General features: G+C 38.3%; 1 protein-coding gene across 3 annotated transcripts in view; it reads right to left on the reverse strand.

The window, feature by feature from the left end:
* The window catches only part of LOC126334520 (cilia- and flagella-associated protein 52-like), a 242,473-nt gene that overhangs the window by 157,807 nt on the left and 72,016 nt on the right, over positions 1-12,650 (reverse strand). For all 3 annotated transcript variants that reach the window (XM_049996870.1, XM_049996872.1, XM_049996871.1), the window contains exon 4: positions 9,936-10,123. In XM_049996870.1, the coding sequence (XP_049852827.1) occupies positions 9,936-10,123 (188 nt within the window). The remainder of the gene's footprint in view (positions 1-9,935; positions 10,124-12,650) is intronic.

Raw genomic sequence — 12,650 nt, forward strand, 5'->3', positions numbered from 1 at the left:
CTATTCTACATCAGATCTATCAAAAAATGGCTGATTTCATCTCAGACAGATGCAATTTCAATATCTCCAACTCCTGGGGGTTGTTTGGACTGGAGCATATCTCCTAGGTCTCCTAGGCGGGACATCAGAGGTGTGGAGCAATCGTCCATTGCAGCAATTGCCTCAGTGTAACACCACTGTCTGCTGCTCTAATTCGCAGAGACACTACGTCCACCCCAGTTGATAGTACAATCACAAAGAATCCAAAAAAATGTATGTACAAAAGGACTGTCACAAATGACTACTAAATTAACAAGAAAATTCCTTTTAAAAATCATTCACATCATTTGTCTGACTGAAAAATAAAGGTATAACACATCGCCTGTTACACATCATCAGGACACTATGGCATGTGACCTGGTGTACACAGCAGAGTGTTCTGGACACATCATAGGTGTTTACAAATCTTTTCTTATTCACTTACTAAATACTACAATAATATCTAATCCTGACATTACATTAAAAATTGGGAGAGGTCAAGTTCAATGAGGTACGGCATCTGAAGAGTGGTTTTGAATTAAAGTGCACCCTACTAGTCATGGATGTTGCTGTTGTGTATGACAGTTCTTCAGCACTCTGTCTTCATTTGCATCTTCTTGCAGCTTTCTACTCTTGTGGCCTGAAACCATATGTAACACGGTGTCAGGATGGCTCAGAATAGGCAAAAGATGGATGTGTGTGAAGCATAAGAAGGCAGCCCAAATACACAAATGCTCCTTATTGTTTATTATTTATAATCATCTGTCTTCTTGGCTATCTGGCATATCTGCAGCACATATGCTAGCACAGTGGCTCCCAGTGCATTCCTTCAGCAGCAGTGAATACCAAGTACCTGCTGAGTATACATCATACCCCATGGATATCTTGTGTCACCAAGTCTGTAGCAAACCCAGCCACTGTGTCTGATGTTGTCTTGGAGAAGATGGCCAGATGATGCAAGATGATACAGTGCCTCAACTCCACACTGAAAGATGGACAGTTATAGCTGCCTGTGTCAGCCCTCAGTGACTCAGAACTCAGGGGACCTAGATCAACCCCCGGAAAATGAGAGGATTCCTGGATTCAGGTGAGTAGACCATTGGTGGTGCTAGAACACAAGGTTTCAAAGAGCCCAGGTGGTCAGGCAGCATTTGAGGGTTTGAGGCCTGCTGAAGCTGTTGGTAACTGCATAATGGGTATGTTGTCATCTTCATGATAGCATCCAACTCAGACGGGGTGTCATAGTATACCCCAGCTGCTTAATGATGACTGGCTGGCCCAAAGAGTGTAAATATTGCTGTCAGGAGGATGATTATGTGGCAGAGGTAGCACTGCTGCATTCTTCCACCATATGATACTCTCTTGAAGGGTGGTCAGTCATTGAGGACTGGGCCATTGACTCATGGAAGTAGGACAGAGCACAGAAGCAGCTCCAGGCTGATGGTGCTGAGCTAACTTGGGTTACTGACTGTTGTAGTCCATGTACAGAACACAGCACAGAGGCTAGAGACACTGTTTCATTTATTACAATGCCTTTCATTATGTAGATACCAAATATCTCACTAAGCCTATTTACAATGTTTCAAGAAAGGTACTAAGTGAGAGAAATAAGAATATACTATAACCGCTTACATATTGCTTTAGTAGAAAACATGAAGACGAGATTAGACTGATTGCAGTGTGCACAGAGGCATTCAGGCAATTCTCCTACCTGCAACCCATGTGATAATGGAATGGGAAGAAACATCTAATATAAGCCATGCACATCACAGTGGTTTACAGAGAATGGTTATAGACATAGGTCTCTAACCAAAATAAGGAAAAACATTGTGTCCCTCTAAAGTAAAAGTTTGTAAGGAGTTGATGATGCCTCCGACAATAAAGTTCTTTTTCATAAATGTAATATATAGTTAAGTCAGGGTATTTTCCTAAACAGATTAATGCAAGCCATTGTTATGTGACTCCACAGATGTAAAATTACTACCAGCCAGTCTAATTCCATTTTCCAAATGTTTTGTGAAGATAATATATGCTTATGGAAGGGCTATTACACAAAAGACAGTAGTTGGAATTATTTGCACTACGAGAGCTTTATTACAGGATACTTTTATTGCTTCTACTATAAAAGTATTCTCCATTTGGTGTGAGTTGTGCTACTGTACTATGAAATAGAGGAAAAAGGCATGTTTCAATATATTAAATGCATTTACAAAAGACCTTTCTAGGAGTTACTCTGACTTCTAACTTAATCCCACAACCATCATTCTGTTCTGTGTATTTGTGTTGCCCTTGAACATCTTCTTGTGAGGAAGCATACTGACACATACAATTATGGCTACCTTTGACTTGATTCAGTCCTGAAAATATTATGTCTTTTTTACTGTTCTTGGTATCTCACTCTATGTCTTTTTTACTGTTCTTGGTATCTCACTCTATGCCCCACTTCATACAGTAACAATGGTGAGAAATTGTACATGATTTGTGGATGCTATGGTTACCTTACAGATGTAGATTGCTTCAGCTTGATGACTACATTGATCCTGAATTTGTTTCAAAGGACAATGCTCTCATTAGATTTAGTAGTTTTCAACCAGTGTTTTTTGCTGTTTTCATTATAATAACAGTAGGGAAAATTTTGCAGACTTTCACTTTCTGCATTTGATAACTTTTTATGAATTTAGTTAGTTATTAAATTTAGTATTTCTCAGATGGTGTTGTTTGCTGTTTCTAGTGAAATAGATATAGTGAAAACTTTTGCTTACTGCATTCAGTTTCATTGGTGTATCAGTGGACTCCTGAATTTTTTTTTTTTTTTTTTTTTTTTTTGGACAAGCAAACACGTGATGTTTATGTGTATTGTTGTAGATTAATACTGTTAATAATGGTAACTACTTTATTTGTAGAAAGTGAAATTTGAGATCACTGTAGTTGTTCCTAAAATCATCCTATTGTAGTAACATAACTTAGAAAATGTAGAAGTTTAGTTTTTTTCAGTAACTAAAAAAATTTACCCTGAGTGAAAAGTATGGACTTGGCATAGGTTTATGAGTAGTACATAATGGGGTGAAATTTTTTCAAAGTATTTTCATTGGAGCGAATGCAGTGACAAAGCCAGTGTACATTCTAGTGAGATCCTCCCCTGTAATTGCAGGATATGTATCAACAATAAGTTAATAGAAGAACTAGGAGGTAGAATCTATGCCCTTTAGGTGCAGTTACGAACAAAAAGGAGGAGCTAGATAGGGTGAGGAGGGAGAAGGGGACTGGGGAATGGGAACTCCAGACGGAAAGCAGTCTGCTGGGAGCAGGAGATATTCATACAGTTGCTCTTTGTGTGTTACCAATAAATTTGACCAACTGTCACAGTCAAGTGGAGAGGAACCTCTTGTAGCTGTAGGTGTAGGAAGAATGCAGCAACCCTCAGCAATTAGGGAACCTTAGTCAGTTGTAGATTCCAACAGAAAGATAAACATTCTGCTGTTAGGTAGTTCTCACAGCAGAGGTGTAGGCCAGGAGTAAGCACCAGGACACCAGCATTGTAAAGCCCAGTGCAGGGTTGGCTCAGGTGACTGTTAACATAGGGGAGTTATGTAGGAGGAATTTTACAAAAGAGGATCAGGTAGTGATTGTGGATGGAGACTGGAATAGTCTTTGCTACGGACAAGAAGTATGACATACATGGTGACCTGTAAAAGACAGCTACTCAAACCGGTAGCACAAGTGTGCATCTTATACAGCTGTTTTACTATAATGATTAGCCTCAGCTTAAAACAGCTGTCAGGTGTATTAACGTGAGGCTTGAGAAGGCACTGATGGCGGAAGGCATGGCTCATATTGCAGTGGCGTCAGTTGAGGTTGTCAACAGTGCAGATTTAACTATGGCATGGCCTTTGTCTCAAAAGGAATAGGAAGGAGCAACTGGCAAAGCTTCTACATGACAGCAAAGAGGGGTTGGTGGGATAACTCAAGGGGAAATTCCTGTAGTAGTTGGTGTCAGAGCTGCACCTTTTTTATGCTTAAGTTACCTAATAGGTATTCCTGTTTAAAAGGAGTCTCTCTAACAAAGGGACCACTTCTGACAAATATTAGGTATCCAAGTAATGAGGGAATTAGCATATTTCATCAAAATATACAAGGTATTGGTGAATCAAACAATGAAAACTCCATGTATGGGTGAGAAGAGGAACGAACGCTGTCTGGTAGAGTGTGCAGGACGAGACTGCCAACTGGGGCAGGGAGATGGGGAAAACAGGAACAAAACAGGAAAGGAGCAGGGAAAATTGGGCGGAAGCATTGGCAGAGGGCTGCAAATACGCAGGGTGGGAGGTGATAATGGGAAGGAGATGATAAGACATAGGGGGTGGAAACTGTTGGGTGGAGGATATGAGAACAGTATGTTATGATAGGAAATCGAGAGTGTTATGTTCAGCTGCATGTTGTGCCACAGGATGGTCTACTTTGCTCTTGGCCACAGTTTAATGGTGGCCTTTCATCCTGGTGGACAGTTGGTTGGTGGTCATATCAACATAAAAAGCTGCGCAATGATTGCAGCAGAGATAGTAAATGACATGGCTGCTTTCACAGGTGCCCCAGACCCTGATGGGGTAAGGATAAACCTGTGACAGGACAGAAACAGGAAGTGCTGGGTGCATGGATTGTGTAGATTATGCACCTCAGTCTTCCATGAGGTTATGATCCTTGTGGCAAGGGGTTGGGACTGAAAGTGGCGTTGAGGATGGACTAAGATGTTGTGCAGGTTAGGTGGATGGCAGAACACCACTTCAGGAGGGGTGGGAAGTTTATTTATTTAGATTTTTTTGCATGGAGTCATCAATATGATGCCTTTTGCAAACATCAAGTACAGTTACAAACACAAAATACATTTAGATCTTAGCCTCACAGGTAGTAATTAAACAGTAAATTGATGCTTGTCAAAATCATTATATCTTACACTTATTGATATAGACAATTACTCTTTTATACACTACTTTACAGCTCTTAAACTTAACCATTTAAAATTCGTTGAGTGAAAAGAGACTCTTTTCAATTAAGAATTCTTTTAGTTTTGATTTGAATTTCTTTTTGTTACTGTTTTTCATCGACTCTGGCAGTTTATTATACCATATCAGTCCATTAATATATGGGCTTGGGTCCGTCATTTTTAATCTTGTTCTTTGTCAGTAGTAATTCTCTTTGGACCTGGTGTTGTGGTCACGTATATTCACTACATTCAGTTATTTTAGTTCTCTGTGAGACAAAAATATTAATTAATTTATAAAGATACAAAGAGTATATGGTGAAGTACTTGTTGTCTGAAAACATCTTGGCAAGAGTCTTTATCGCCTATCCATGTATAAACCTTAATCCTCTTTTTTGTAGCAATAGCACTCCGTTACAGTGAATGTCTGCAGCACAATCCCATATTTCTAAGCAGTAGCTAAGATGGGGATAGATTGTCCCGTAATACACAGATTTAATCACGTGGGTGGACACCATTTTGGACAGTTGGCTAAGGAGATACAGCCCATTGCTGACTTTTTACATACAGTGTTAACAAGGGTAATCCATTGGAGGTTTGAGTCCAAATAAACCCCTACAAATTTACACTCGTTTGCTTCATCTACCACTATGCCACATACCTCATTTATGCGTGAGTGATGTGAGCTGCCAGTTGTAAATATTTGCGTCTGGGATTTATTTACATTGACCTTTAATCCTTGTGCATGAAAATATGAACTTAATTTTAATATCCCATTACTTGCTGAAAATTTCAGTTCCTCACAATCTCTGCTATGAAATAAAACTAAGGTGTCATCAGCATAATTTACAATGTGCAAGTTAGAGGGGTGTACAACACCATTAATACACGTTAAAAAGAGGAAAAGTCCAAGAATTGAGCCTTGAGACATTCCTGTGTCACTGTTTCACTTGTGGATTTAGAAGTTAAGATCTTATTGTCAATTTGATGTGTGAGTTTGGTACACTGTTTCCGTTTCACCATATAGGTGGACAGAAGTTTCATTGATGCATCGCTGATATTGTACACCAGCAGTTCTTTTTAACAGAAGCTCATGATTTACTGAGTCAAAAGCTTTGCTCAATTCAAGGAATATTCCGGTTGTGTGCATACCTGTTCTCCTGTTCTATATTGCTATATACATCATGGAAGAAACTGGCAACAGTAATGGCTGTGCTTAGGTCTTACCTAAACCCATGCTGTGATACGATATCCATTTTGTTTCTTGAGAAAAACGTTGTCTTGGGAAAAATGTTGTGAGTTGTGATAGGCTGCCTGTTTCAATATTTTACTGAAGGTAGGGATTAGCAATATCAATCTACAATTTGAAACTTCTTCTTTACTTCCTTCCTTATGGACTGGCTGAATTACACTTATTTTTAAGGCATTTGTGTATATGTTTTCGATAATACATAATCTGTCTTACTGGAGCATGACTCTGTTACTCTAGTGTATTTGTGAGATTGTTGTTGTTGTTGTTGTGGTCTTCAGTCCAGAGACTGGTTTGATGCAGCTCTCCACGCTACTCTATCCTGTGCAAGCTTCTTTATCTCCAAGTAACTACTGCAACCTACATCCTTCTAAATCTGCTTAGTGTATTCATCTCTTGGTGTCCCTCTATGATTTTTACATTCCACGTTGCCCTCCAATACTAAACTGATGATCCCTTGATGCCTCAGAACATGTCCTACTAACTGATCCCTTCTTCTAGTCAAGTTGTGCCACAAATTTCTCTTCTCCCCAATTCTATTCAATACTTCCTGATTAGTTATGTGATCAACCAATCTAATTTTCTGCATTCTTCTGTAGCACCACATTTCAAAAGCTTCTATTCTCTTCTTGTCCAAACTATTTATTGTCCATGTTTCACTTCCATACATGGCTACACACCATACAAATACTTCCAGAAACGACTTCCTCGCAATTAAATCTACACTCGATGTTAACAAATTTCTCTTCTTCAGAAGTGCTTTCCTTGCCATTACCAGTCTACACTTTATATAATCTCTACTTCAACCATCATCAGTTATTTTGTTCCCCAATAGCAAAACTCGTTTACTACTTTAAGTGTCTCATTTAGTAATCTAACTACCTCAGCATCACCTGACTTAATTCGACTACATTCCATTATCCTCGTTTTGCTTTCGTTGATGTTCATCTTATATCCTCCTTGCAAGACACTGTCCAATCCATTCAACTACTCTTCCAGGTCCTTTGCTGTCTCTGACAGAATTACAATGTCATTGGTGAACCTCAAAGTTTTTATTTCTTCTCCATGGATTTTAATTCCTACTCTGGATTTTTCTTTTGTTTCCTTTACTGCTTGCTCAACATACAGATTGAATAACATTGGGGATAGGCTGCAACCCTGTCTCACTCCCTTCCTAACCAATGCTTCCCTTTCATGCCCCTTGACCCTTATAACTGCCATCTGGTTTCTGTACAAATTGTAAATAGCCTTTCACTCCCTGTATTTTACCCCTGCCACCTTCAGAATTTGAAAGAGAGTCAACATTGTCAAAAGATTTCTCTAAGTCTACAAATGCATGAAACACTGGTTTGCCTTGCCTTAATCTACCTTCTGAGATAAATCGTAGGGTCAGTATTGCTTCACGTGTTCCAACATTGCTACAGAATCCAAACTGATCTTACCCGAGGTCGGCTTCTACTAGTTTTTCCATTTGTCTGTAAAGAATTGCAGCCATGACTTATTAAACTGATACTTCAGTAATTTTCACATGTCAACACCTGCTTTCCTTGGGATTGGAATTATTATATTCTTCTTGAAATCTGAGGGTATTTCGCCTGTCTCATGCATGTTGTTCACCACACGGTAGAGAGTTTTGTCAGGACTGGCTCTCCCAAGTCTGTCAGTAGTTCTAATGGAATGTTGTCTTCTTCTTTTATCAATTAAATTCAATATTTCTTCTGTTACCCAAGGATTTCTACTAGCCCTTGTCTTTTTACCTACTTGATCCTGTGCTGACTTCACTACTTCATCCCTCAAAGCTACCCAATCTTCTTCTTCTGATACCTTCTAGTATCTCCAGGCTTCTTCCATGTATACAGTCTTCGTTTATGATTCTTGAACCAAGTGATAGCTATGATTAAGTTATGCTCTGTGCAAAATTCAACTAGGCAGCCACCTCTTTCATTTCTTTTCTCAATCAATATTCACCTACTATGTTTCCTTCTCTCTCTTTTACTACTATTGAATTCCAATCACCCATAACTATTAAATTTCCATCTCCCTTCACTACCTGAATAATTTCTTTTATCTCATCATACATTTCATCGATTTCTTCATCATCTGCAGAGCTAGTTGGCATATAAACTCACTCATACCACTGTAGTACTCGAGGGCTTCGTGTCTATCTTGGCCACAATAATGTGTTCACTATGCTGTTTGTAGTAGCTTACCCGCACTCCTATTTTTTTTTTTTTATTCATTATTAAACCTACTCCTGCATTACCACTATTTGATTTTGTATTTATAACCCTGTATTCACCTGACCAGAAGTCTTGTTCGTCCTGACACCAAACTTCACTAATTCCCACTATATCTAACTTTAACCTATCCATTTCCCTCTTTAAATTTTTTAACCTACCTGCCCCATTACGGGATCTGACATTCCACGCTCTGATTCATAGAACACCAGTTTTCTTTCTCCTTATAATGATGTCCTCTTGAGTATTACCCGACCAGAGATCCAAATGGGGGACTATTTTACCTCCGGAATATTTTACCCAAGAGGATGCCATCATCATTTAATCATACGGTAAAGCTACATGCCCTCTGGAAAAATTATGGCTGTAGTTTCCCCTTGCTTTCAGCTGTTTGCACAAAAATAATAACATTAATCTTTGCTCAGACAGTCTGGAAAAGATGCCTAGACGGTATTAGAAGGTTGCCAAATCCTGCTACAGATGTCTTAATGAACTGCTTAATTAGCTCCAACTTTATGACTAAAAGAGCCATCAACACCTTTGTTGGGTGTAGTGTTGTTGTTGGGTGTATCAGTGGTTTCCACTTGATACAATTCTTCCCCGTGCAGTATTCATTCCTATTTGGCGAGTATGACCCCTTACAGTGAGCTCCAGTGCCCATACTACCTCAAAGGCAAAAAAAGCAGGGAAACCTAGTAAAACCATTTTGGAGATCCATTCGAAATCTAACCATTTTAAAGTGTCCTATTACCTCCCATCCATAAGCATCAAATTGGCTTGGTAAAATGAATACACAGTAACATGTATCCTCTGGATACTTGTACACAAATGCATCTTTGAAGAATGTAATTAATTCATCTGAAGCTGCAGATAAACTGAACTAGTCAGCTTAAGATCACATTACATCACTGACTTATCAGAAATACGCTGAAAAGAAGGAAAAAAAGTACAAAATGTTAAATGTCAGCACCCTGGCAGCAAAAGCAAAGTTTATGGGAAATAGTGGGTATGTTACACACACTTGAGGGTTAGACAGTTAGAAAACAACATTTAAAACACTAAGACAAACAAAAAGTTACAATTTAGTATATCCTATTATATTCCCCTCCTCAGCAATGGCTAATGTTATATTTTCTTCTGGTGCTGTAAAGCATTCTACCTGTTAAAAACTACTGAATCCAGCCATATACTGCTCAAACAGGATTAATTTTATATCTAAACAATGGTACAGTATATACAAACCTTCTGAAATTAGAGAATCAATAACTTTTGTGGTTGAAGAGACAATTACATATTTCAATTCCATGAAGGCACAAAGAGTTATGTCCACACCATCCTAAAGTTTTGAATATAGAAAATTTAACAGTCCTACTAATCTTTATGAATTTAATAAGTAAATATTTTTTTAAAAAGAAATTATGATGAAAGCAATAACTCGTATTTTTTAGCTTACCACACTGCAGATCACATGCCTCTTTAGTGTACCAATCTTGATGTCAACATAGCTAACATGCCTCTTCTCAGGTTCCATTTTCCATAGTTTTAATGTTACATCCCCACCACTTATAAAGTTGAGTGGATGCCTACTGGTTGGGCAAAGAAGAACTGCATCACCAGCTACTCCGTGGCTTGCTGGACAGCCTATTCCCACAAGAAAGAAAAAAAAGTAATTGTAAGTAGGTCTCTATTAGTAGATCATGTTGAATACTAACCGTGAGAGTTATTTAGAATGTAAGTTCTAACAAAATGCAAATAAAACAAACAAACTGTTATTTCTGTGTTTCTTGCAGTTACACTTGTAGTACAAGCAAATCCATATGTATGTAGTTTGTTTACATTGTTGAATCACTTATAGTAACATGGAACGATTATTTATATACTCCACAGCAGAAATGTGTCAACTGTAGTGACAATTACTTCAATACAGAATTTCGTGCAGTATTCCTGGAAACTGAAATGTGAAAGACTTAATCCCCATCCACCCACACCACTTCGTTAACCTGGATGGCTACTGCCAAGGCTCTACATCTACATCTATACTCTGCAGACTACTGTGAAATGCACGGTAGAAGGCACATCCCATTGTACCAATTGTAAAGATTTTTCCCGTTCCATTAATGAATGAAGTGCAGGAAGAATGATTGTTTAAATGTCTCTGTCCATGCTGTAATTAATGAGAACATGTGAAAATCCTCACATCCTGACTTATGCACCTAGGACTCATTAAATCATACATAAAATAAAGGAAAGGCAATCACTCATCAACAGCTGACTGATATATGGTGCATAGAAATGTTCAACAGAGCATGTCATGTCTTTCTATGTACCACACATCACTCATCCATAGATCAGTGGTTGCCTTTCCTTTATTTCACTTATTGCTCCATCCAGGAATTTCCATTATTGTTAGTCATTAAATCATTATTTGCTTATTGTCTCAGTGCCATAGCTCCATCACTGTAGTCTTGCTATGAATATTTTGTCAACACTGATTAAGATAAAATAAATATTTTATGCATATTTAAATAGAAAACTACGGAAGAATGCTCCTGTTCATGACCTACAACTTCCTATATAATTTTCAACTCTTCTTTCTTAAGGGAGACACATTATCCAGTGGACAAATTAATTAATTAATTAATTAATAGTAAGTCAGACCCAGTGGTTTGATATTTATTCACACTTTGAAATCACCATCTCAGTAAAAAACAAAGGTGGGATAAGAACTACTGTAGCTCAAACAAATTTATACATAAGTTTAAATAGCATGAAGTTGAAATTTAACATCTTGGATAAATTCTCACACGAGGACTCAGACCAAATAATACTCTGCCAGACAAAAGTTTACATCCTTACATATTGCTTGAAGAAGGAAACTAGTGTCTCAGTTTAGTCAAAGAGAAACAAAACCCACAGACTGAGTGAAGATATTAAAAATGTATGGCCTTATAATATGTTTAGTCACTTATGCAATGCATAATCAATAGAGGTTTTCCCAGAAAGATTGAAATATGACATTGTTAGGTCTCTTTGTAAAATGGCTGACTCCACAGATGTCAATAACTACTAACCAGTGTCACTCTTTACAGGATTTTCTAAGCTTTTTGAGAAGACAATATCACTCACCTGTGTAGTAATGGGATACTCGGCAATTCATTCTTTTGAGTCAGCTATTTATAGATTTATTGAGCACATAAAAAAAATCTTTAAATGATAACAAACACCAATCAGGACCTTCTGTGAGTTATTGAAGGCATTTGAATGTGTCAGTCAGAATATACTATTAGAGAAGTTGAGTTTTTATGGACTACTTAACTCAGCAAATGGCACCAATATATAATTTTTATTTAAGAAAAAAATACAAAAAGTTATCCAATGCTGTTTGAGCAATACAAAAAGGGATGCTACATCATCTGCATGGGGTGAAATTAGCATATGATTCCCCCAAGGTTTGAGCATTCACCCACTACTCTTCTTGCTTTAGATTAAAACTCTGCCATTTTATTTGAATGGAAGGTACAATGAAGCCTGTGTGCAGCCTGTCCTGTTAGTCATGTGGTCTAATGCACTGCTTTCCAGTCAGGAAGTTGCACCGGTCCCCAGCACGAATCTGCCCGGCAGATTAGTGTCAAGGTCAGGTGGTACAGCCAGTCTGTGTATGGTTTTTAGGCAGTTTTCCATCTGCCTTGGTGAATGTGGGCTGGTTTCCCTTATTCTGCCTCAGTTACACTAGGTCAGCAATTGCTGCGCAAACACTTTCTCCATGTACGTGTACGCCATCATTACTCTACCACTCAAACATTGGGGTTACACTCGTCTGGTGTGAGATGTTCCTGGGCCAAACCACGCACTAACCCTAGGTTTGGGTGGGGCAGTGAAGGGGTGAGTGGACTGCTGTAGCCTGTTGTGGGGTTGTGTGAATGAAGCCTCTCCATCGTTTCTAGGTCCCCAGTTCCATACAATACAATCCTATGTGCAGATGACACAAACATTGTTGTGAAGATGAGCAAAGACACATCAACAGAGAAAACAGTAAACGACATTTTTGTGAAAGTTATTGAATACTTTTGCATAAATGAGCTAGTATTAAACTTCGAAAAAATATAACTTGTCCAGTTTTGTACTGTCAAAAACATCATACCTCCTGTTAACCTAGTACATCAACAAA

This window comes from Schistocerca gregaria, chromosome 2 (genome assembly GCF_023897955.1).
Source record: "Schistocerca gregaria isolate iqSchGreg1 chromosome 2, iqSchGreg1.2, whole genome shotgun sequence".
NCBI lineage: Eukaryota > Metazoa > Arthropoda > Insecta > Orthoptera > Acrididae > Schistocerca > Schistocerca gregaria.